This window comes from Blastocystis hominis, assembly GCF_000151665.1.
Source record: "Blastocystis hominis, Singapore isolate B (sub-type 7) whole genome shotgun sequence assembly, scaffold_7".
Lineage (NCBI taxonomy): Eukaryota > Bigyra > Opalinata > Blastocystidae > Blastocystis > Blastocystis hominis.
In genome coordinates, this window is record NW_013171866.1 from 598,849 (window position 1) to 624,589 (window position 25,741).

Genomic DNA, 25,741 nt, shown 5'->3' on the forward strand with positions numbered 1-25,741 from the left:
ACGGAGAAACCATATGCCCCTCTTGTAAGACTAGGTAGGTGCTTGAACGTTCAATTCCCTGTAGATTGACACAGAGGGCTGTGTGCTCTTCCGAAGCGATCTCCGTTGGTGAAAATACTTCTAGCGTAGTTGTTTGGCCGAATCTTAACGCGTAGCGTGGAATTGGGGGAGAAGATAATTGGCCCACACTGAACCAGGCCAACTCGCTCCAACTGTACCTGCGCTCTACTTTTTTTAAATTATAGGAACTATATGAAGAATTCCAATTCGCCCTTCCCCTCTCACCGCCCATCTAACCTCCTATCACGTCGTTTTTCGCTGGATGACTGTGCGATGGTAAGCGAGCTGGACTCTCTCGAGTTCTCGCTCTCCCCCCAAACCAATCCGTATCAAGCCCCCACCCCCGGCTCTGGCATGGTTCCCCGTTTCCCCTTTCCGTAACCCCCAGGGCCCCCGTCGCCGCTCGCAGACCACCGCGGAGGTCAACTTTCTCGCTACGGAGAGTCCCTACGCCGACGGCCCGGGTCTGGACTACGATTCGGATCCCCAAAGTCCCGAAATCGGGGGTATTTTGACGCGCAGGTCACTTTAGCAGCCATCGCTTCATGGGCTCGTTCTCGCAGGAGCCGCTGGACTCGAGCCTGCTGGGCGGGTACGGCGCGGACCCGTCGCGAGAGAGCGGTCTGTTCATCACGCTGCCGCGGACCAAGTCGACGCTGCCGTCGTTCGAGCGGGGCCCCGCGGTGTACGACGACCCCGGAACGGACCCGCTGCGGATCGACGTGTACCTCCCGCGGAGCGTGAGCGAGATGGAGATGCCGCCGATGACCGGGTCGCTGGACCCGCTCTTCACGGTGCCCTCGCTGGACGTCACGCCGCTGGACGACCCCACCGACTCCAGTGCGCTTGGCTCCGCCCCCTCACCGCTAGAGCGTCTGCGGCCGCACATCCTCAAGCCCGCGCCGTCGTACGCAGCGATGGGCTCGCTGGGCTGCGGCCCGCTCCCGCGCCGCTTCGAGCCCGCCTCGGAGAGCGCGCTGGCCGACGCCTCCGCGCACCACCACTCCTTCGAAGCGCCCTTCAAGTTCCCGCCCGACCTCCCCGTCCATCTCTCCCACAGCCGATCGTACCTTCTTTCTTTTGTTTTTAACCTCACCCGCAGCTCCGTATCCCCGCTCTCCGGACCCACGCCGCAGGAGAGCGTGTCCCCCATGCACTCCGTCGAGCACGTGCACAAACCCGACGAAGCCTCCAACCCCCCCAACGCATCCGCCGCCTCTCGCTCTGCCTCCAATCCCGGGTCCTCGGTTTCCACGGTTTCCACGGTTTCCACGATGGGAGAGACGGTGGCGACGCGTCGGTCGCTGGCGTCGCTGCTGAGTTCGGGCACGCTGAGTAGTCTCACCGCGGGGAATTAACGCTAGCTGCGGAGGAAGTGAAGCGCGGGAACGAGTTCCGGTCGCACCTGGGGCACGTGACGGATGAGGTGTGCACGCAGAACGGTTCGAAGAGCCTGCAGCACTATCTGGGTACGCTGTCCGGCGATCTGTGCGCGGCGGTGGTGGGCGAGATCGTGGCGGAGGTGCTTCCGACGGGGTGCAAAATCATCTGCGACACGTTCGGGAACTACTTCTACCAGGTAGAATGCGTGGAGAGAGGGTGACGGGAAGCTGCTGTTTAAAAAGGCGACGGTGGCGCAGAAGGAGGCGCTGCTGCAGGCGATGCTGTTTCCGAAGGAGGAGCCGGGGAGCACGATCTATGAGATCAGCGTGAAGAAGACGGGGAACTTCGCGTTCCAGAACATCATCGACTACATGAAGGAGAGCGCGAAGCTCGGGCAGATCATCGTGAAGGCGCTCCAGCACAGCGTGGTCAACTCCGGCACCGGCGCGACGGAGGACGTGATCCTCCCGCTGATCGAGCACGAGCGCGGCACCCACGTGATCCAGCGCATCATCAAGACCTTCGACATGTGCCCGCTCCCTCGCTCTCTAACGAACTAGCTCGCTATGGACCCCGATCTACTCGATCCTGCTGGAGAAGTGCTACGACGTGGCGCGGGACCGCAACGGCTCGATGGTGCTGCGGCTGTGCTACGGACAGGTGGACATCGACCGCAAGGAGGACTTGGCGCGCGTGATCATCCAGCACGCCAAGGACTTGTCCGCGGACCCCGTCGGCAACTACGTCGTGCAGCACATCCTCATGCTCCCCGATGCGTAGCGGTGCGGGAAGGAGAGGTCGATCGTAGATATTCGGAGGAGAAGCTGGCTCGGTATTACTCGATCATCCGGGGAATTCTGAGCAAACTGGCCGGGCATTATTTGGAGCTCAGCAAGCAGAAGTATAGCAGCAATGTGGTGGAGAAGTCGATCACGAACAGCGTGATGCTGGGAGACAACACGATTTTCAGGGAATTGCTCACCGTCTCGGCCGTGCAGCAGCTGCTTGATAATCATTACGGCATGTTCGTGCTGCAGAAGCTGCTGCAGTCGATTCCGCCGCAGTGGAGTAAGGAGATCGAGAGGCAGATGAAGGACATTGAAAAGCAGCTGAAGGGAGGGAGAATGGGCAATGGTCCGAATCTCTTCGAGAAGTGGAGGCAGTTGTTGAATAAGGTTTTGTAATTCTTTCGTATTTTATGTATTGGGTGTTTTTGTTGAACTCACTCGGGCGGGAATGACATGTACTGGAAAAAGGTAATAATTCAGCGGATACATGGTGCGGACACGCGTGCTGTGGCGAGAAACGCACTCGCACATGCATTCGAACAATAACGAACATCACAGAATCTTTGCGTATGTCCTTTATTACATCAGGATTTTCTGATTTTGTAAGGAGCATGGTGAAAGACGATTTCCACTCATCGGACTCTGACTCTGAGAATGGTCAGGAAAACCACCTCTCCGGAAATCATGGCAATGTTTCTCGCTCTGCAGGCATTGGTAGGGGAGTGGAGGCACATGCAACGATGTCGGATGAGGGAGATCAGCAGCAACGCTACTTCAATGGTAAATTGCTAAATATCGGAGTGATTCGGTAGAGTCAGAAATATTAGCAGACTTAAACGGTTCTGAAAGTGCAGGGTACGATATTCAGTCCCTAACGAAAGAATTGGAGTATTATAAATCGATGTTTCAAGAACTCTCCGAGAATAACAGCACCATGAGTGAGCAGCTCTCTCTGTTGCAAGAAGAGAACGAATCGTTAAAGAGCAAGATTAATTTGACAGAGCAGCGTTACGAGAGCCAAATTAGTCAGATCATGCGTTTGAACGAGGAGATATCAAAGTCGATGCAAGAGAAGGAACAGCTTGAGAGTGACGTGAACTTTTTCAAAAATTTGTATGACTCCATGTCGACTTCGTCTCTTCCTCCAGCTGTAGCGGAGGAGATGCGAAAGAAAGTGGAAAGCGTAGTGTGTTCTGGGTGTGGAATGATGTGCAGCTGAGCCAGGAATGTTCGCAGTTGCAATCGGAAAACGACTCGTTGAAGAAGAAATGCGAGGAGAGAGACGCGTTGGTGCGAGAAAATACGGAGCGTAGCGATGTTGGGTGGGATTGAGGATAGGGATTTTGTTCTTGCAAGCGGAGCTGAGCGAATTGAGGGAGAAAAACGAGCAGAGAGGGAAAGAAAGTGGAAATGATGAGGAGATGAAGGAAAAGATTGCGAAATTGGAGGAGAAGATACGCGAATGGGAAGACAGAGAGAAGGAAGCGAGTGATTTGCTGAATCGAAAGAGCGAGTTGGAGCGAGAAATCGATGCGATGAATGAAGAGAAAGAAAAAATTGTGAATGAATTGAACGAGAAGAAGAATGAATTGGAGAATGAAATCAAAGAATTGAATGAAGAGAAGGGAAAGTGTGTGAATGAATTGAATGTAAAGAAGAATGAATTGGAGAATGAAATCGAAAGATTGAATGAAGAAAAGAGAAAATCAATGAATGAATTGACGGTGCAAAAGAGTGAATTGGAGAGAGAAATCGACGAATTGAACGAAGAGAAAGAACAATCCTTGAGTGAATTGGAAGCCAATAAGCTTGAAATCGAGAACGAAATCAAATCGCTGAACGAAGAGAAGGAGAAATCATTGAACGATTTGACAGCGAGAAAGAATGAATTGGAGAGTGAAATTGGAGGATTGAACGAAGAGAAGGAAAAAGTAATGAATGAGTTGAGTGTGAAAAAGAATGAATTGGAGAGTGAAATCCAGTCATTCAATGACAACAGAGAGAAGGAATCGAATGATTTGCTGAGTCGAAAGGGCGAATTGGAATCTGAAATCGAAGCGCTGAACGAAGAAAAGGAAAAGCGGATGGATGAACTGAATGCAAAGATGAAGGAAATTGAATCATTGAATGAAGAGAAGGAAAACGCATTGAATGAGTTGAATGTGAAGAAGAATGAATTGGAGAGAGAAATCGACGAATTGAATGAAGAGAAGGAAAATTGTGTGAATGAACTGAATGGAAAGAGGAGCGAAATCCAATCGGAAATCGAGGGATTGACTCAAGAAAAAGAAAAATTGTTGAATGACTTGGCATCAAAGAAGAATGAAGTGGAGAAGGAAATTGAAGGATTGAATGAAGAGAAGGAAAGAATATTGAATGAGCTGAAGGAGAAGAAGAGCGAAGTACTGGCAGAGATCACAGCAATGAATGAAGAAAGAGAGAAGGAAGCGAGTGATTTGCTGAATCGAAAGAGCGAGTTGGAGAGAGAAATCGATGCGATGAATGAAGAGAAAGAAAAAATTGTGAATGAATTGAACGAGAAGAAGAATGAATTGGAGAATGAAATCAAAGAATTAAATGAAGAGAAAGAGAATTCACTGAATGAATTGAATGCAAAGAAGGATGAATTGGAATCTGAAATCGAAAGATTGAATGAAGAGAAGGAAAAGCAAATGAATGAATTGAACGAGAAGAAGAGCGAGATAGAAAATGAAATTGAATCAATGAATGAAGAGAAAGAGAAGTGTGTGAATGAGTTGAATGAGAAAAAGAGCGAATTGGAGAGAGAAATCGACGAATTGAACGAAGAGAAAGAACAATCCTTGAATGAATTGGAAGCCAATAAGCTTGAAATCGAGAACGAAATCAAATCGCTGAACGAAGAGAAGGAGAAATCATTGAACGACTTAACCATCAAGAAGAATGAACTAGAAGCGGAAATCGCAGCAATGAACGAAGAGAAGGAAAAGTCATTGCACGAAATCGCTCTAAAGAAGAATCAATTCCAGTCGGAGATCGAATCATTGAGCGAAGAGAAGGAGAAAATAATGAACGACGTTCTTTCCTTGAAGGGCGAACTGGACCAAGCTCAACTCTCCCAAGTCGAGCAATTCGAAGTCATCAAATCCCAGCTCTCCGCCGATCTGAACAAGCTCCAAGCAGAGAAAACGTCCATCGAAAGCGCAATCCGGCAGCAAAGCGAAGAGCGTGCGAGGCTGGAAAGCGAAGTGAAGGACCTCATGAACGACGAGGAAACCCTCAAAACCGTGATCGCTTCGCTGCAGACATCCCACGAAGTCCTCGAAGAATCGTCCAGCGAACTCACCGCAAAGCAAAACCAGCTGGAAGAATCGATCGCTGAGTTAACCGAAAACAAGGCAACCCTCGAACAAGCGCTGAACGCCCTCAACGCGGAGCGAGCTTCTATTGAAGAATCCAAATCGGTTCTTCTGAGCGAGCAGCGCGCTGCGCAGAGCGAATTCGCGTCGCTTCAGCAGTCGATCACAGAAGAAAAACGCAGTTTATCGAGTCTGGAAGAGCAGAAAACAGCCATGGAGCAGGTCGTCAGTTCGATTCAAGAGCAAATCCTTCAGAGCCGAGAAACGCTCGAGCAGCTTCAAACGCAGCAGACCGAGCTGCAAGCCGTCGTCCAGCAGATTCTCAGCGAAGAGTCCGCCAATCCGCTGCCGCTTCGCTCCGATTTGGCTCCCAATTCCGATCCAAAACCCGATCAAGAGCTCAACTCGTCCGCGGACTCACCCGATTCTCTCTCCGTGGAGGCGCTAATCACGCAGATCAAGGCGCTGCATACGAACAATCTGCTGCTGAACGAAGTGATCGCGGACAGCAATCGGACGTCCAACGCCACGACGCTGCTGCTGAATGAGAAGAATGAGGAGCTCTACAGACTGAAGAACGCGCTCGCTGAGGCGCAGGCCGCGTTGGAGGCGCGCGGAAATGGTGGAAATGGAGAAACTGGGGAAGGCGAGGAGACAGAGAAGCTGCGGGAAGAGATCGAAGTGATGCATGAAATGATGGCGGAGCGAGAGAAACAAATCGAATCGCTGAGCCAGCAAGTGGAATTGTTGATGCAGCAGCGAGCCAATCAAAATCAAATCAATCAAGAAAGTGGAAACGAAAATGGAAACGAAAATGTGAATGTGAATCACAATGAAAATGGAAATGAAAATGTGAATGTGAATTCGAATGTGAATGTGAATTCGAATGTGAATGTGAATCAGAACAATAATGACAATAATGATGATGAGTTTTCGAATCGATTGGAGTCGTTGGCTCAGCAGGAATCGGCGCTTCGCCAATCCCTGGCTTCGCTGCACTCCGAGAAAGAAGCCATCGAGGCATCGATCCGCACGCAGACCGAAGCCAAATCGAAGCTGGAAGGCGAGATCCTCGATCTTTCCAAAGAGCAGGAAACGCTCCAAACCGTCATCGCTTCCCTCCACGCTTCCCATCAAGCTCTCCAAGAATCCTTCCCTCCCTTGAACGCTGATTCCCGCGGGGAGGAGAGCGAACTGGAAGATCTGCGGAACGAAGTGAATCGTCTGCAGGGCTGCGAAGCCCAACTCCAAGAATCGGCCCGAATTATGGAAGAGCAAAGCCGATTGATTGAATCATTGAAAGCCGAGTTGAAAGAACTCGAAACCACCATCACGCAGAAATCAAAGCGAATTTTGGAATTGCAGAATCAGATCGAAACGGACTATCACAACCAGGAACCGCGGGAAACCTCCACTTCCGTTGCAGATTCCGCGGTTATCGAATCTGATTTGATGCAGAGTAGTTTCACTCCAATCAATTCTCGATCCATAGATTCTTTCAATGAAACTCCCGTTATGAATGAAACTCCCGTTATGAATGAGAATGAAACTCCCATCATGAATGAAACTCTCACCACAAATGAAACCCCCACCACCCATCCACCGAATTCCATCGAACCCAACCCCCCTTCCTTCAACGATATCCCCACAGATACCGACTCCATCGACCCGCTCGCCTCCCTCCCCGCGGGAGACGCCTCCCTCCTCTCCCTCCTCTCCTCCCTCCCCGCAGCGGACGGCGCGGACGGCGCGGACGGCGCGCAGTCGCCGCAGCCCGCCGCGGAGGAATTGTCGCTCGCGTCTCTCTACAAGCAGAGCCTGAAAGAGCTCGATTCTCTGCGCGCCGACATGCAGTCCGTACAGAAAGAACTGCTTCTCGCGCAGACCCTCGCCGAGAGTTTGCGCTCGCAGCTCGCCCAGGCCCACACCGAATCGGAGAAACGGAGAAACCAGGTCGTGGAGACGCAGAACGCGCTGGAGACGCTGAGCGCTGAGAACACAAAGCTCCGCGTGCAGCTGGAGGACCGCGAAGACGCCGTCGCCGCGCTCACCGAGGAGTTACGCCGCGTCGCGGGCGGCTGTTTGGCCGATGAAACGGCCGTGAAACGCCTGCAGGAAGCGCTGGCGGCGGAGCAGCAGGCGCGGAGCGAGGCGGACCAGCGATTGGCGGAGCTGCAGTTACGCGGGGATGTCGAAGAGGAGGCGAAGAAGGCTCTAGAGAGCCGGCTAGAAACTGCGGAAGCGGAGAATACCGCGGGGAAAGCGCAGATCGCGCAGTTGCAGAATCGGCTGGAGATCGTGGAAACCGAGTGGAAACGCAGCGAGGAAACCGCGGGAATGGCGCAAGCGGCGCTGGAAGCGGCGAAAACGGAATCGGCGCGGCTGCAATCGGCGCTGGCGGCTTCGGAGACGCAGTTACGCGCGATAACCGCGGAAGCAGCGGAGCTTCGTGGGGTTTCGGAGAGTCGATCGAAGGAACTGAGTGGGAGCTAGCTTGTTGGGTTGATAACGAATAGCGATGCTGCAGCTGCGCGTGCGTCGAGCGGACGATGTGGACAAGCAGCGGCTTCTGGACCAGGAGTCGCTCAAGCAGGAGCTGCAGCACGCGAACGATCGCGTGGACGGCCTCCAAGCGGAGCTGCAGCGGCTCCGCAGCGGGTCGCTGATCGAAACGCCGTCGGGAGCGATCAGCACGGCGAACCCCGAGGCGCTGAGCGCGTTCATTCAGTCGCTGCTGAGCCACACTTCCGCGCTGGAGGCGCGGCTGGAGGCTCTGCGTGCCGAGAAGGACCAGGAGCTGCAGGCCGTGCGGGAGGGAAAAACCGCGGCACTGAGCCAGAGCGCGACGCTGACGGACCAAATCGCGGTTATTCGGTCGGAATTGGCGTCGACGCGGACGATGAAGGAGGAATTGGAGACGCAGCTGCGGCGGAAGGAGGAGGAAATGGGGAAACTGCGCGAGGAGGATCGGTCGCAGCGCGAGGCGGCGCAGCAGCGAATGAAGGAAGAGTTGGAGCAGCTGCGGGAGGCGCTGAAAGAGGCGGAGAACCGCGGGACGGTGCTGGAGGAGCGAGTGCGGGAAGGGAAGGTGGCGCTGGAGAAGAGAGAGAGGTTGTATGAGACGGTGAAGGCGGCGAATGAGAAGCTGAAGCGGAATGAAGGCGTGTATCGACAGGCGATCGAGCAATTGAAGGGATGTTTGAGGGATCGCGAGAGTGAGCTGGATGAGCTGTATAGAGATATGAAATCGTTGAGAAATAAGAGGCAGAGTGTGTCTTCTGTGTAATAGTAGTTGTGTGTTGAGGTTGTTTTTTACATCAACAAAAAGGTGTTACGGTAGAATGAGTTCGGGGTCATATGGTCCTCCCGGAGTTGGTTCTCGAACATCGCCGGCAACCAATGCCGTGGGAGCCAATACAGGTACATCTCCTATGGGATCGATGCCGAATCCGTATTCGGGTTACAACTATATGGGGATGCAATATTCCTATCCAAGTTATGGGTTTGAGTCATGGTTGCCCGTTTCACTTTCTAGAATGGTAAATTCTACTTCTATGTATTTAAACCCGTACGGGATGTACTATAACCCGTATCAGCAACCTGCAATGTACTATGGCTATGGGTATCCTCAAAGCACTTCTCAGTCCGCGGCAACTACTGCAGCAAGTGCTCAGAACATGTACTCCACGAGCTATGGAGCGAATTCGACGGTTTCCAGTGCTTCGTCCTCCGTTCCGCCCGCTTCAGGCTCTACTTCTACGGCTACCGCGTCTACAAACTATTCATGGTCTCAGCCGTCAGGAAGCACAACATCGACCATGGGAGGAGCTTAGTTTGCTTTTTCTGGCTTTTTTTGAATCTAGTTCAAATCCATTTGCAAGCTACAATAAATCCGTTTTCGAAGCTCCTTCCTCCACAGCCCCCAAAAAGCGAGTCACCAAATGTAGTTCTTTTCTCTTCATTTCGCTCATTTTTAGTCGACATCGTCCGGGAACCTCCCAGCGTCCCCGTTTCCGCCCCGCTCTCCCTCTCATCCCAATCCTCCTCCTCCAAGCCCTCCGTTTCTCAGCCTTCCTCCACCTCGGCAATGCCCAGCAGCTCGGCAGTTCCCACTGCGCCCTCCGATGGCAATCTGGACCCCAAAATGCTGGACAGCCTCTACAAAACTCCCCAATTTAAGCCAAAAACCCGATCCAAAGGACGATTTCGATCCATTTCGCGCTCCAAATCGCGTTCTCGATCGCGTTCTCGATCGCGTTCTCGATCGTATTCGCGTTCTCATCGTCATCACCGCTCTCGATCTCGATCTCGATCTCGATCTCGGTCTCGGTCTCATTCGCGATCATCCAATTCGCCGTCTTCGGATCCCTCCGATTTGAAAGGCGTTTCATCGCAGAAAAACGAATCTTCGATGCCTTCGAATTCGGTGGTTCGACGAATGACGCAAAGCGAAAAGAAGCAAAAACTAGCGAGCGAAAAGCGAAGATTGAAATTGGAGCTGCAGCAGGAAATGCAAACGCGCAAAAAGCGCTTCGCGGTGGATGAAACGCCTTCGAATTCGACGCACGTGACGGAGGTGGAGCCGGTTTCAGTGTGTTCGATCAGAATTCCTTAGAACTAGACGGACAAACCGATCGTGGGAACGCGAATGACGATGGAAAAGGAGTATTTCCGACTTACCACCGTAGAATGTTCTTCGAATTCGACGAGAAATAGATCCCCACTCCCGATATGATTCGGCCGAAACCCGTTCTGCAGCAATGGCTCTCCATTCTCCACGACAAAATGGAGAAACAGGAGGTCTCGTACGAGTACTACTCCAATCAGATGCGAGCGATTCGCCAAGATCTCACAGTGGAACTCCTGTTCGGGCGTGATGGATAGGTGCAGCACATTCACGACGATTTCACGGTGACGGTGTATGAGGAACACGCGCGTTCTGCGCTGTGCAACGTAGATTCGAAGGAGATGTGGGAGATAGAACGACATGAACGAGTTCAATCGGTGCCAAACGCAGCTGAAAGACTTGTATCAGCGCGGATTGCAGTCACAGAACGAAATCGAATTCGCGTGCTATCAGCTGCTCTACGGAATGTTCAGCCAGCAGCATTTGGACTGCAATGCGATGCTGCAGTCGCTGAAGGTGGAGCAGCTGAGCGATCCGCGCATCCGATTGGTTCTGAGCGTGTGCGTGGCGCTCCGACGCGAAGATTCCGCGGGGTTCTTCGCATTGTGGGATCGTTCGGATATTCCGTTCGAATGCCGTCATTTTATGAAGCAGTTCTTTAGGAGAGTGCGAACGACGGCGTTGCAGAGCGTTTTTTTCACGTAGAGATTGGAGGGAGATTGCGAAGGAAGGGTGAAACCGACGGTGTCGCTGGAGTTGTTGAAGGGTGTGATGCATTATGCGACGTTCGAAGAAGCGTTGGAAGAGTTGAAGCAGTTTGGAATTGTGTTTGAGAAGAAGATGGGCGAGGAAGCGTGTGAAAAGATGAGTATTGGGACTGCGGAGGGTCTGCGAATGATGCAGGAATTTCACCGGAATAATCCAGAACGAGGGGCGAAACTACTGTAGTTAGTAATAATATTGTGAATAGAGTTTTGTGGTTTGATTGTTAAAAGAAATAAGCAAAATAAAGGGAAATAAAAGTGGATAGTTGATCTCAAGTGAGGATGGGACCAGAAAGTGTAAAAGCGAAAAAATGATGAAGAAAAGTATAGGTCTATGTGTGAAATGGTAACCTTAGCTTACGCGGACGTTGAAGGCAAAGTGTGTAAAACCCATCCCACCATTTACGCGATTTTCGTAGGGGTTTCACGAGACTCCATGTCGACAATTGTGTCCACCCGTTGACCTCGTTCTCTCAAAGCAACTCCAGCTAGCCTGGAGTCGTTGATCGGTGTAATCAGGGGTTTAACACTATGTTGCGTTAAAACCGTACTACTCTTGGACGATCAAAGATTACCCCTGTTCACCGTGCTGTCTATGGTAAAGAGAGTAAGCCATACACTACTCCATGCTTTTCATCCACGAGGCAGTACATCTTGGGTCTGAGTCCCACGAACTCGGTGATGCGATGTCCGTTGTGCTCGTCCTTGAGTTTGGGTCCTAGCAGTTCTATGTCCTGTCCCAACAACTCCACGTTATCGAATGTGTTCTTGAGCACATTGTAGTAGAAATCGTGTATGATGTATTTGGACATGTCCAGAATGGCAAACCCGATGAAGAATGGCTTCTCCACCCTGCGCACCGGTGTATTCAGCTTGATGCCGATGAGATTCTCGGAATACATGGTAGTCCCGGCGATCATATCGTATCCATGCTTCTGAATGATTGCTTCACGTTCATTCCATGTGTTAGCGAACTTCACTTTCATCCGTTTCAACCCAGTCTCCACGAATTTGCCATAGGTCGAGTTTGCCAACAGCTTGTACAGGTTCTTCTCCACAGTGGTCTTGGACTTGGCTCGTTTCTCACTCAGCATGTTGACATATTCGAAGATGAACGGTGCCTGCTTGAATCGAATGATGTGGTGAATGTGCGTGACACGATATCCCTGTTGAATGCCCAGTTGCAACAGTGAGTAATGCACGAGATACTTTTGACGAGGTACAAGATCGCAGATGAGCTTCGGTGTATTCACCTCTTTCACTTTGTCCACAATGTCGTTCTTCTCAGCGTACTTCTTGATTCCATCGGAGTACATACCCGCCTTCTGTACGGGGAAGAATGGCAGATCATTGAACTTGTCGTGGAGTTCCACTGGTGCCTCGATATCACACTCAATGAAGAATCCATACTTACCGAACGTCTTGAGTGATTGCACCCATCCATTCGGGTCACGATTGATCTTCTCCATCACTTCTAGTCGCTCAGGTACACCCACCAACTCATAAGGCATCATTCGATGCATGGCTCCTCCATACAGGTTGTTGGCGTCCAGGTAGTAGATGCCTTGGGACGACGTTGCTTGCTCCTTGTTGGCAATGTTGACCTTGGCATGCCGTTTCACGATCTGTGTGATACCTCCTCGCAGGTTCTTCAACAATCGCATGAAGTCATCGATATCATTTGTTTCCATCAATCGAATGCCCTTGTTCTCATAGAATACACCCGTGCGATTCAAGAACACTTTCACCAGTTGTTTCTCGGCGAGTCCCTCATTCGCGTTAATGTGCATGATGTACTGAGCCCACTTCCTTGCGAGGGTCATGAGGCTACTCTCACTATGATCGCCCTCCATTGTGACCTTCAAGAAGAGCGAATAGGCCATTTGTGGTGCTGTGATGTAATGCATGGGATCAACACCGAATGCATTCAGTGTGGTGTTTCGGAAGTGCTCGAATGCATCAGCCATGAGAGTCACATCGAGTACATTGTACAATTCGTAGTATTCACCCCATGTCTTGATATCGAATGTCTTCCACAGCTTCACCATGTGATCATACTCATCTTGAGGCATCATCTCTCCCTTCATATCATCAATGCATTGCTCGCGAGAAGGAATGACGGTATTGTTCAATGACTCGTACGACTTGATGAGACTGTAGAACATGGGTTCCTTCCGTGTCAACAAATCGATGTATTCGTCATTCCACTGCTTGCCTCGAGACGGGCAGTACTTGCATAGTTGTCTTTTGGTGTGCACGTACAAATCGAGGTTGCCTCCAAGTGTCTGAGCCACAATGGAACGCAGTGGACTGCTGATGAGCTTCAACGAGTCCTTGAATTGAATGCCATTGTATTCGATCTGCATCTCCTTGTCTTCAGTGGTTGGAATGACTTCGAGATTCCCGCCAGGCATTGTTGCGATGATCTTCATGATGAATGTGAAGTCGTAGTGCGATCCATTGTGAAAGTAGACGGGTAGACGATAATTCTTCTTGTTGAACGAGAGTTGTAGGTTACACTTGGTGCAACAGGTGAAGATGTACTGCCGAGCTTTGAAGTTGCATATCCCTCCCTTCCCTGTGGTGTATTCACCTGCCACATGTGCATGATGTCTAACCTTGTCGTTCTATAGTTTCTTGCGACAGAAGGGACACACGGTTGCTGAACGAAAGTCCTTCTCGACCTTCGATGTGCTCTCCAATGGCAATTCATCGAAGAGGTATGTTTTTACACTCTCTTGCAATTGCACGAAATACTCCATGAAAGGACGAAGATCCTCCTCGCTCTCGTGCGGTGCATGGAAGACTCTCAGTTGGGTATCAATGGCTGGAATGCGTGACACGGCTAGACAGGATAACATGATCGGCTTGTGTGTGTTCTTGTCATCAATGGCTGACTCGAAGTCAGCGTACACGACGACCGGTGCTGGCATTTCGTATCTCTGGTTGGTGAATCGCAACCTAGTCTCCTCGTTCGCCAAGTCGTACTCTTCGCTTTCATTGACGAGTTCTCGATGTGCTTGTACTTCGGGGTCATGAACGGCTTTGCGAGATCCGAAGAAGTCGTCACAGAATCTGCACTTCACGTTTCTTGCGAGATGTCTATTCTTCGCATCATTCTGTCGTGTCATGCGATGCTTGAAATCGCTCAAGTCCTTGATGTACAAGAAATGCTTGGGAGTGCCCTCGGGTAGATTCAGATCGTTCAAGAAGCAGAGAGAGAGAGGGAGACATGCTTTCTCCTTACCTTTGTACACTAGATCGCATGTGAATAAATCGAATTGCTCCTTCGTCTTATCGGTGTATCCAGGCAAGAGTGTGACCTCGAATACATTGAGAGAGACTTTCAGCAATGCCTCCAATGCGGCGAATTTCTCTTCACTATGATTGAAGGGTGCATTGTGGCGAATGTTTATCGCCTCCTCCACTTCGAAAATTGTTACTCCGAATACCTTGTACTTATCGGGTTGTTTCCACCACTTGTTGTACATGGTTGCATCGCCCATCTTGCGATTTGCAATAATCTTGTGCCCGCCTTCACTTGCCAGAATGAGACATTGTTGTAGGCATCGGTTGTCATTGATATTCGGGTTGATTACTGTACGCCTGATGACGAACGGAGTCGGATGTCTGTATCCCACGAATGTCCGTAGTGGGAACATCTCGATGTGGAAACCGATCCACCCATGGTACACGAACCCACTTCCCTCCGTCTCCCGTTCTTCCACGGCATTTCTGTACCACTTCCGATACTCCTCGATCCAATCATCGATGCGTTCTCGGCGAACGATGCGAAGGTGTCCCAATCGATCATCGGTGAGGTTGAGAATCTTGGGATCTCCGTCATGTGTCAACATGAGGTTGTATGCCATGATGGTGACGAAACACTGGTTGTACTCGCGCATACCAGTCATGATGAACTTCTTCACGATCTCATTGAACTCCTCGCTTTCATCGAATACGAGGTTGATCGGTTCCACTTCCTCATCGCCCTTTTCACCCGGTAGTCGAACCCACAGTCTCTTGTCATCATCGTTATTGAGGCGGAAGTCCTTCTTGGTGCGCTTCTCATTCATCCATTCCTTGTACATGTCTCCTCCCACAGTGTGATAGTACGCGAGTGTATATCCCAGAGACAAGTCGATCACATCACTCAAACGCCCCTGTGAGACCTTGCGATCGAAGCGTTCGAATGCCTTATTGCGTCTCATTTCACGCCTCTTCTCCACGGTGTTCAGGTAACCGGGTAGGTGACGTTGTCGCTTCTCACCTAATATGTGCCCATCCCGCTCGTACTCGAGGTACCGCTCGTTCCATGCCTTGCTTGCCACGTAGATGTACTTGTGCTTTCCCGCAGGGTCACTCACTCGTCTGTGCGTCACGCGCCCTTTAGGGGTTACTTGTTTCATCCCGAGTACCTTGTTCGACACATAGGCTCTCGAGTCAGGAATGGTCTGATCGGTGAACCTATCGCCGATCACGTAGTACTTGGCTGCCAATCGCTTCCAAGTTGGTCCACCGATTTTGATTTGTTTTCCGGTCTCAGGGTTGATAGTATAGCCAACGCGATGTGAACTCATTTATATTAGGGTCACAGAGTTTTTAAGTACCCAAAGTGAAATGATGTGAATTAGTTACAATGGGAAAATAGCATGGCCATCCGCGTCGTACTCGAACTAATCAATGTCGACGTACTCGCTATCGCTAACCGAGTCACTGTCAAAGAACATCATGTCAATGTTCGGGTCTTTATCGTACGCCTCGGCTTCTTCTTTTGTCATTTTCACCCATTGTCCTTTCACGCGTCTGTAGTTGTCTCGGATCAACTCATTGAAAGCTGTGCCACCAATAATCATGAAACGATTGTTGGGAGAAAGCATTCTCGATTTGGGAACGTACTTCGTCGTACCCTCAGGCAATGGTTTGTCGTACAAGCGATTCAATTTCTCGTCGTACTTGAATCCACGCTTGAGAAGGTTCCAGAAGCGAACTCCGTTGATTTGAATTTCTCGTCCTGTATTGGGATTCAATGTGTGAGTAGGTCTATTCATTTAAATATTTATATATTTATATTTATCTCTTTTTACCCCAGTTCACGCCTTGATTAAATGAAATACAAGAAAACAGAGAACAACACATGGTCTTCCCTGGTACGCACCTGTGAGGACGAGAATATCGAACTCGCCGATATCATCATCCATACCAAGTATCCGATCAATTCCGAGCGTCTATTCGGCTTCAGTGTTCACACCCTGCAAGCAAATGTGAACTGTGGTTTGATCCTGCACGACTATGATTGCATGGAGATGACGTTGGATGAAACTCGTCCTCCCTTGTTTACCGAGGATGAATGGGAATATCTATTGCCTCAATTGGAATCCAAAGGTCTGCTCGGTGTGCCTCTGAACGTCTTCGGCAGGACGTACTACACCCAACCCCACGTGGTGTCTGTGGAAACTGAGAATTGTGCGGTTTACTTCTTCTCCAACTACTATATACGCGTGGTCTACAAGGTGGCAGATGATGAAGTGCCACCCGAGTTGTCCGATCTGTTCATCGATGATGGCACGTGTCTGAAGGGTGTGTACGTTCGTGCATATCAGCGACAAACGGGGGCAACTGTGTTGCCCCGGGGAGACATCGTCTCCCCCAAAGTAAATAAGTAAATGTAGTACATCTTCAGCAGCAATGAAAACAATTACACGTTCAAGAAGCTCGACAACATGCTCATCAACATGCCAGAGAACAACCGCAAGCATGTCCTCGTGCGTGAGACAATGGATAGCGTTCCTCCGTATTCGTGGGGCAGTGCTTCATGCATCGTGAAAGCGAACGAAGCATTTGTCTTCGAGTACACGCTAGAAGCTACCGAATCATTCAATGGCGAGTGGGGTGGTGATGGTATGCCACCTATGCCGTCCGGATCATACCTGGTGACCACGACTGTCATAACGTATCTTCCCGATGACATGTTCAACGATTGCGACTCAATCGAATCGGTGGTTGAAAAGGGTTATTGAGTGCTAGTCACGTTTGACAATACTCCTATCCTAGACAGGCCATACATCGATACATTGAATAGTCTTGTATCTCATACTGGTTATGCTGTTGTAAATGTTGGTACCTCTCCTGTCCTTCGTACGTATTCGAATCTTCCTATCATGCTTCTCGGTGGTGTGAAGAGCATCACGATCGTTTTCGAACACCTAGGGGACGCTTCATCTGCTTCTTCTGACTCCTCGTAATGGGTCGATGTGATCGTGCTGCCTCTCTCAATACATTGGGTTCCTTTCGACTCTTGGATCGAGTGACAGGCGGTGCTGGTTGCGGTTTGCATTTGCTAGCCAGCAGTTCCCAGTGATAGCACTTTTGGGTGCGATTGTTTCCATCTTTCACTTCGTACATCAATGGCATGATGTGATCGTCAATATCAACCACTTCAACCAAGTCCTGAGACCATTTGATCGTCAATGATCGCTTTTCCAGAATGCGAGGTCTTCGTGTCACTCCAACATAATCACCAACATCGAATTGAGGTGTTGTGTCCTTTGCTGTCATGTTGGATGGTTCTGTATTATCCATGTACAAGATATCGTTGTTGTTAAGCCAAATGTCATTGGGTGTATATCCGATGTCTCTGTTCTTCCTTCCATTATGTCGACGAACTGCACCATCGATCAAGTCGAACCATACACCTTTCCATTGATTGATTGAATGGAATGAAGGAACCATGATGTGTTCCTTGATATCTCGAATTGTTCGTTCGGCTAGTACTGCCTTATTCGTTGAATCCATGTGATACATGGTGATGTCATACTTGTTCAAGATGTTGGTACAAAAGATGGCATTGGTGAACTCGGTACCTCGATCCGAGCAAATATGCTTTGGTGATTCACCATATGTTAGAATGATGTCCTTCATCGCATGAGTGACTTCTGTAGCACTCTTGCTTTTCAGTTTCCGAGTCATCAGATATTTCGAATATCCATCAATCCATACAAGTACATATTTGTATCCACGATTCTTGTAGAATTCGGTACTCTTTTGTGTTCCTAACACTTCCTGTATCGATTTGTGTAGTTTGGAAGAGAAATCGATAAGATCGATGAAGTATATGTTTCGTTTGAATCCATTGATGATCACTCGAGTTGCACCTCTTCGTTTTGTTGGTTTCCATAGTTCCTTGATCTCATTCATGTTCCACACACCTCGATAAATGAATCGCATTATTCAAGGAATGAACAAGTTGTGTCAGAGGAAGAATCACAAACTGGTTATAGACTCGAAATGCATTTTCTCCACTATACACTACTTCAAATAGAACATCACTCGCATTCAACATTGCAATGATCGTTTCGATATCATATGTACCTCGTGAAATCGATAGAGTATGGAGACTGGATCCAAATACACTCATAACTTGTATCCATTGTGGAAATTGAGAATGTAGTATTAATCATGGTGTTCAGAATGGCAATGATTTCAGTCAGTGTAAAATAATCAGGCGAGATCGTTACCTCTTCACCATTGGTATTTGTCACCACATTGATTGAGTCCACAATATTGAACATGACTTGATTGGGTTAGAATAGAACAGTCATGGAAGTGATAAATGGATTTCTGAACTTGTAAGGATTGATTGAATTGAATGAACCATTGATAGGTGAATCTTGTATGAGAATGGAGTAATGCATGGGTAATCTCTATTTTACATGGGATGGGACGCGAGGTGATAAATCGCACGATGTGAATAAGCCTATTTTTCGACCTCATTCTTATGAAGGGCAAAAATACAAGTTGCCCCTGTGAGCAACAAGAAACACTCGTTGCCAGGGATTAGAGGGCGACTTTGATTGGAATCATATTCGCGCTTTCTTCGTCAATTACATACTACTAGCACAACTTCAGTAAGGTATTCAAGATGATAAATAGATAGATATCAATGTCTATCTTCTATATACATATATATATATATATATATCTGAAAAGTAATAGTTTGATTGTTGCCTCCAACAAATCATCAGCCAGATATGTGTCACAGCTTGATATTGGACAACTACTCATTCCCATAGAGTCCATTCTTATGGATTTCAGCTTTATCATCAACAATACTGATATCACTATTAGTGAGTAATTCTATTCATCCTAATGAGTTGGGAACCAAAGCATTTCACTTTCATCAACCAACTCAAACAGCAAGTATTATGTATACTATTGTTATTCATGCTCGTAATAGAACAACATTGTGAATCACTTTGTATCCCTATTGAAGTGGTGTACAATTCGATCCTTCCTTTAAATAGGAGATATTCTGTATTATTTGGCAGGTGGGGGATACTATATGGGTTAGAATAAGGGATAGTATTCTCTGGCAATATAACAATCTCTGATAGGTTCAGAGTGCATCAAAACGACAAAAACTGGACACCAACTATCCAAAAACCTAGAAACAGTGGAATATGAATATATCTCTATTTGTTCGTATAAAATATATTATGTATTCTACATTATTTTCCTCAGTTCTTCAACGACACACCCACCTTTCTCACAAACTCTACTATTCGATTCTACTATATACATATCACATATTATTTATATAAATGATAACCCAAAAACTGCTTATCGCTAGCTTTTCCATTTTCATTCCTATCATCATCTTCTACATACCCTATTTCTTTCTATCCCATCTAGAGTAGATTCCAAATGAATAGAACGAAAAACAAAACGCTTCCACTGGAAACAACACTCTTCGATCTATTCATTCCACAATATCCCATTTCCGCTCATTTCCTTCCACTTCACAGTAAAAACAACTCCCTCCCTATTCGAAATCTATTCTTCCACTCATACCCAATTTCAACACTATTTTCACAATTGCACAATTCCTGTGTATTTTTGAAATCATTTGTTTTACAATAAAAGCTATTAGCTTCGTCTTACTGGGTTTGAATGTATTCAAAATTTGGAATTGGACTTGTATGTCCTGTCTTTTGCTTTGTTTTGGGACTTCTATGTGTTTTTGTGTGTTGTGTTGTGGGAGTGTAAGTATTGTAGCTGGGATGGGTTCTGTCGTCAAGTTGGTGTGTTTGAAGAAGCTAGTGTAGTGTGCGCTATCGTTACTTTGACTAAACTGTGTGTGTGAGATATGCATCGTGAACGCATTCAATACCATAATGGCGGTGGACCCTGGTTCCATTTTTGCTGTGTGGAGTGTGTTCCGAGTGAGGAATTTCTGTACTTCAAACTGTGCAACGTGGCGAACCCATTCATGGCATGTGGGACCGCGGATACATGGAGATAACTTGCAACGTGGGAGGTATCTGGTACAGGCACGACGTTCTTGCCTAGGATAGCTGTTCTGTTTCTCGTATTTTCATTTTCATATTGTGAGGTGGTAGAGTGTGGTAGAGAGAACGGATTTGCGATGAGTGAAAGGGCAAACTATGGGAGCAAGAGCAGTAGGTTTGTAGAAGCGGAGCGTGTGTGGAACTTGGGAGAATGGGACAAGAAGGCGGAGTATGCGAACTGCTGTGGGTACGGTCCTCGCCTCTGATTGATGCGAGCCGAGTGAACTGGAATGGCCAGTGGGAGGAGGCGAGTTCCAAGACGGTGCAGTTGTGCATTTGTGGGTCTGTGGAGCATGGGAAGGTGGAGGTGTGCGTGGTGCGGGCGTGTGGGAAGTGGTGGAATGGAAGAGAGGTGAGGTGCGTGGCGGTGGTGTGCCCCGCGGACGAAGCGGCGGGGTAGCCGGAAGGGCACTTGGGGCAAGTGTTGGATACGAAGTGCGATGTGGACTAGTGGGGCATGATCACGGATGGGTGCAACGCCTATCAGCAGTGGGAATCGATCAATCGATCGATAGGGGACGGGCTCCTGCCAGCCCATCCTGCCGATGCTGCGCTGCGCTGCACTGCGCTGCGTGGCGGGCGATGGGGCGAGGGACGTGGCGCTGTGGACGATGGGAGATGGGAAGCAATCCACGATGTACTGCACGAGCAATGTGGGCGTGGGCGAGGTGATCAACGACCCATTCGAGCCCATGAACATCCACATCGTGTTTGAATTGGCCGAGGCCACGTTCTCCTATCCCACCACCGCGATCTCCATCTCCGACTACACCATTGCCTTCGCCTTCGCCTTCGCCTTCGCCTTCGATGGCTCCTTCCCGCGGTTCTGCGAAGGCACGCACGCTCTACATCAATGCCAACAGGTTGGTGTCCCGAAACGGCCTCCCCTTCCCCGCGGAAACCCTCATCGCGACCTTCTCGACCCGCGCCGGCGTTCGGTTGGCGTTCGGTTGGCGTTCGGTTGGCGTTCGGTTGGCGTTCGGTTGGCGTTCGGTTGTGGCCTGCTCGGATTGTGGAGAGCGCGATTGGTATGAGGGAAGTGGAGTAGGCGCAGCGCAGCGCAGCGTGTCTGTGCAGATGGAGGTTCCCTGGAGCAGTGGCATCTCCGATGAAGCCCCGATGGATGGCCTTGATGGGCAGCAATGTGCAGAGCCAGTTCTTCGAGACGCGCTCCGTGTTGGTGGCGGGCGCCATTGTGAACAGCGTGATGGCCATCAGCTGGCGTGTCCGCAAGGGCGCCTCCTGGTCCGCCTTCGCGTCCTTCTCCGTCTACCGCCCCGTCGTGCTGCCTCCCTGCTTCCCTCCCTCCGCGCCCGTCGTGCTGCTGCCGCCTTCGAAGCCACGCAGGTGCGCTGGGTCTGGTGGTGGTGCGAGCTCTTCGTGCAGGCCTTGGTTGGCTCCCACTCCCAGCTCTTCGCCGCCGACGCGCTCCTCCAAGAGGGCGACGTCCAGCAACCCGAGCTCTCTCTCTCTCTCTCGCTCTCTCTCGATGCGTGCGTGGCCTACTGGGTGCGCGTGGCGCTGTGCTCCGCCGCGTGCTCCATCCTCTCCGAGGCCTCCTCTCCCATCACCCTCGCCGCGTATGTCGTCGCGCCCGGCGCGGTGCAGAACCTCGAGGTGGCCGCGCTCTCCTCGACCTCGCTGCGCGTGCAGTGGGCAGAGCCGGCGGAGCTGGGCGGCGCCAGCATTCGGTACTACGTGGTGCGACGCTCGTGGATGGCGTCGATGGCCGTGATCCGGAGCGAGAGCGAGAGCGAGAGCGAGAGCGAGAGCGAGAGCGAGAGCGAGGTCGCCAGCACGAACTGCTTCCTGGACCTGCAGAGCGTGCAGAGCGTGCAGAGCGTGCAGAGCGTGCAGAGCGTGCAGAGCGTGCAGAGCGTGCAGAGCGTGCAGCACACGCCCATCTATCTGAGCGTGGCCGCGTTCACCGGGTATCTCTCCCGCCAAGAGAAGATCCCCGCGGTTCTGTATGCGGTGTGTGTGGAATCAGGCGGAGGGCATTGAGTGGGACTGTGCGATGGCTGATTACCGGATCCTTCCATGATCTCTGCACCGCCACGTGCGAGCTTCGCGCTCCCGCGACTTCCTCCTTCCTCCTTCCGCCGAACCGTCTGGTTCCCCGCGGGACGCGATGTGTGGGACGTGTTGGAGGGTGGGATCCCCGCGACTTCCTACACGCTGGAGTGCGTCCCGAGCGAAGTGGGCAGTGCCGAGTGGATGGGCAGGCAATTCGGAGTGTCCACGATGGCCACGTCGGAATTCGTTGGGTGTTGGTGGTGGACGGCGAGCCAACCTCCTCGCTCACCGGTTCGCTCTGGGTGTGGGTGTGGGTGTGGGTGTGGGTGTGAGTGAGCAGGAATCTGGTGGGCGATGGGGTGGGGTCCGTGGCTCCCTACGAAGGTGTGCAGAGTCGACCGGGCTCTCTGGATCTCTTCCTGTCCAACTGGGCGCAGAACGCCACCGTGGTCTCCGTCACCCAGCCCCTCCGCCTCCGCCTCCGCCTCCGCCTCCGCTTCCTCTTCGCCTACGACGTGACCGGCGCGCTCATCCGCGCCCACCTCGTCGATCACGCCTGGTGCGTCGTGGGTCGCGATGTTTCCACGTTTCCACGATCCAGACCGATTTGGCAGTTGCTGAGAGAAAGAAAGAGAGAAATGGTTGCGGTGTTTGGTTTGGAAGATGGATGGATGGATGGATGGATGGAATTGTAGAGATGTGGAATGGTTGAAGCGTTGTAGGATTTGAATGAGAATCGAAAATGTGTTTAGGAAGGAAGGAAGGAAAATGTAGATTTAGAGTGTGTAGGGTGTTGGAATGATTTAGAAACATGAACAGAATAATCCAGAACGAGGAACCAAACGACTCTAGTTGATAATAATAATAATAATAATAGGGTGCTGTGAGTTGATAGTTGAAACAAACAAAGAAAGAAAGATAGATAGAAAGTGTATTTAGAGTTGGTTGGTTTAGGATAAGGAAATGATAGAAAATGGAGTGAATGGTTAACGATGTGCGAAGATAGGTTCTTTGTGTGAAAATCACTGGATCAAAACCAATTTCCATTTGATTTACTAGTTTTACTAGTTTTAATTGCTTTCAAACCCAACCAGTCCCAAGTCAAAATGATTTGGCTAGAATCATGGATGGATAGATTGGATTATCGAAATAATAATAATAATAATGATAATAATAATATAGACTATTTAGACAAAGTGGAGTGAACAACCAAATCCTTGCTTCATAACACGATTTCACTATGATATCATAAATATACAACCTATACAGACATAGTAGACAACAAAATGGACTTTTCCATTCTGAGTGTTTCCAAACAATCCTGAAATTATTATTATTATAAATATCTATACCTCCGAACTATTTCAACCACAAAAATGTGAACAAAATGATGCGAAACACAAGTGAGTACTTCACTTGGAAATCTTGGATCCAATGTGTATATGGTAGCACTCTATCATAATTTTTAAATATGAAGAATACTTAGGTGTACGGAAACAAACTGATCTCTCTGTTTTCTTCATAAATTCTTTATATTTGGCTGCAAATTACGAATTCAAAGAGTAGAGGCTAAGGATATGTGATTATAAATAGGTAGAATGCAAGAACTTAAGGGAAGCGAATTTCTCCTGGACGGTTACATAACGCGTGGTGAAGCAAAGAAAATCACTATTGGTGGCTGCAACTATAGCCTCCAATATTATCAAGGCGATCACGAGGATGAATACACGTTGACGAAAGCTGGGAAGGTTTGCCTATTCCAAAATGGCATACTAAAAATGTGTTACGAGGTGGATGCGGACGGGAGCGAAATCGGTGACTTCACGCGATTTGATAAGGGACGCGTCGCATTTGTGCAATCCTATGATGAAATCTGGGATAATCGGAATTTTCATCGTATTATAAACCATGTCCGAGGCGAGCGAATGGAAATCTATTCGCATGCGAGTGATCACCTGATTTATCACGGTGAATTTAATGAGAAGCGAGAACGAGAAGGATGGGGCATCGCGTATGACGATAAAACGGGTGCCATGTTGCTTGAGGGAATCTGGAAGGGGAACAAGCTGGTGGAGATCATCCGCAAGATCGAAGGAGGCATTATGATTGAGTTCAAGCGAAGCGGGAACAACACCATCGCTTCGAATCGAATTCCCCTCTATGTGGGCGAATTCGTTTATGATGAATCGAAAGAATCGTTTCTTCGAAATGGTCGAGGATACTGGATCGATGAAGGAACTCGGATTGCTACTCGCGAAGTGGAATGGAAAGATGGAGTGGAAGTGAGTGGAAGAGATCTCTATGATGGATGGTACACTCGATCCACAACTCCAAAACCCAAACCCAAACCCAAACCCAAACCCAAACCCGCTCCGATGCCTGTGCCTGCTCCTGCTCCTGCTCCTGCTCCTGCTCCTGCTCCTGCTCCTGCTCCAAAACGCAAAGAACCTGCTCCTCTTCGATTCAGCGTCACTGGATCTACAAAATGGACCGATGTGAGTTTGCAAGTGACCGATTTGAAGATTTCATCGAATTGCTGTAACGATTTGAATGCATTGGATCTGAATCGATTCGAGTGGCTACGATCTATCGAAATCGGCGATGAATGTTTTGGATCAGTGAAAACATTCCAAATCGATGGATTGAATCGATTGAAAACTATCAAAATCGGATACAATTCATTTACTCAAGTGAAACAATTTTACTGGTTCAAGTACAACAAAAAGATGGACAAGAAATCGAAATCATTCCACATATTGAATTGTGAATCATTGGAATCCATTCAAATTGGTCGATATAGTTTCAGTTATTTTGCTGGTGACTTTGAATTGAAGAATCTACCACAATTACAATCCATTCGAATTGGTACAATTGGAAGTGATTCACGCAATTTCTATTGTAGTTCCTTTGTGATTCGAGGTATTGATATGATATTGATTATTTGAATGATGCATAGATCTTCCAAATCTACGATCCATTACATTAGGTGATCGTGCATTCTATGATTCCTTATCAACAGTAATTGAAAGTATTGAATGAATTCGAATGAAATGATTGATGTAGATCTTCCGTCATTACAATCCATTCAACTCGGTTGGCGTGCACTTCAAGGAAGATTAAAGGATGATTCTTGTTCATTGGTAATTCGAAGTAATAATGAATTGATTGGTTATGATTTGTTTTGTAGATCTTCCAAATCTAACATCAATAACTTCTGAACGATATAGTTTCGTTAATCCTCGTGTAGTGACATTGGCAAGTATTTCTGAATATTGAATATTGATAGTATTTAGATATTCCAAATCTTCAAAATGTCAATCTACCTAATTCATTCGGGTGTGTTCGATCGAAATCAATTTCGAGTATAGTTTGATTGATTTGATTTGATTCATAGATGTTTCTTCCATTCTCGCTAATC

General features: G+C 49.0%; 7 protein-coding genes; 6 read left to right on the forward strand and 1 right to left on the reverse strand.

Moving 5' to 3' along the window:
- Positions 1 to 1,224: 1,224 nt before the first annotated feature.
- GSBLH_T00004628001 (uncharacterized protein) lies at positions 1,225 to 2,649 on the forward strand. XM_013043564.1 has 5 exons: positions 1,225 to 1,395; positions 1,425 to 1,639; positions 1,671 to 1,972; positions 2,004 to 2,219; positions 2,252 to 2,649. Exons 1-5 carry the CDS (start codon positions 1,335 to 1,337, stop codon positions 2,625 to 2,627), a joined length of 1,170 nt encoding a protein of 389 aa, XP_012899018.1. The 5' UTR covers positions 1,225 to 1,334; the 3' UTR covers positions 2,628 to 2,649.
- A 151-nt stretch (positions 2,650 to 2,800) lies between these two features.
- GSBLH_T00006852001 (uncharacterized protein) lies at positions 2,801 to 3,563 on the forward strand (the record flags this gene model as incomplete). The annotated part of the gene is made up of 3 exons (XM_013043565.1): positions 2,801 to 3,011; positions 3,086 to 3,414; positions 3,447 to 3,563. 3 exons carry the CDS (start codon positions 2,801 to 2,803, stop codon positions 3,561 to 3,563), a joined length of 657 nt encoding a protein of 218 aa, XP_012899019.1.
- A 1,616-nt stretch (positions 3,564 to 5,179) lies between these two features.
- GSBLH_T00006853001 (uncharacterized protein) lies at positions 5,180 to 6,261 on the forward strand (the record flags this gene model as incomplete). Its single annotated transcript, XM_013043566.1, has 2 exons — positions 5,180 to 6,171; positions 6,228 to 6,261. 2 exons carry the CDS (start codon positions 5,180 to 5,182, stop codon positions 6,259 to 6,261), a joined length of 1,026 nt encoding a protein of 341 aa, XP_012899020.1.
- A 1,262-nt stretch (positions 6,262 to 7,523) lies between these two features.
- GSBLH_T00004629001 (uncharacterized protein) lies at positions 7,524 to 8,872 on the forward strand. XM_013043567.1 has 2 exons: positions 7,524 to 8,051; positions 8,086 to 8,872. The coding sequence occupies exons 1-2, from the start codon at positions 7,907 to 7,909 to the stop codon at positions 8,853 to 8,855; spliced, it is 915 nt and encodes a 304-aa protein (XP_012899021.1). The 5' UTR covers positions 7,524 to 7,906; the 3' UTR covers positions 8,856 to 8,872.
- A 38-nt stretch (positions 8,873 to 8,910) lies between these two features.
- GSBLH_T00006854001 (uncharacterized protein) lies at positions 8,911 to 9,402 on the forward strand (the record flags this gene model as incomplete). Its single annotated transcript, XM_013043568.1, has 1 exon — positions 8,911 to 9,402. One exon carries the CDS (start codon positions 8,911 to 8,913, stop codon positions 9,400 to 9,402), a length of 492 nt encoding a protein of 163 aa, XP_012899022.1.
- An 821-nt stretch (positions 9,403 to 10,223) lies between these two features.
- On the forward strand, positions 10,224 to 10,901 carry GSBLH_T00004630001 (uncharacterized protein; the record flags this gene model as incomplete). Its single annotated transcript, XM_013043569.1, has 4 exons — positions 10,224 to 10,253; positions 10,286 to 10,423; positions 10,454 to 10,522; positions 10,551 to 10,901. 4 exons carry the CDS (start codon positions 10,224 to 10,226, stop codon positions 10,899 to 10,901), a joined length of 588 nt encoding a protein of 195 aa, XP_012899023.1.
- Positions 10,902 to 18,481: 7,580 nt separating this feature from the next.
- On the reverse strand, positions 18,482 to 19,437 carry GSBLH_T00004632001 (uncharacterized protein; the record flags this gene model as incomplete). XM_013043570.1 has 2 exons in its annotated part: positions 19,203 to 19,437; positions 18,482 to 19,171 (listed from the first exon to the last, which is right to left on the reverse strand). The coding sequence occupies exon 2, from the start codon at positions 18,731 to 18,733 to the stop codon at positions 18,482 to 18,484; it is 252 nt and encodes an 83-aa protein (XP_012899024.1). The 5' UTR covers positions 18,734 to 19,171; positions 19,203 to 19,437.
- Positions 19,438 to 25,741: the final 6,304 nt, after the last annotated feature.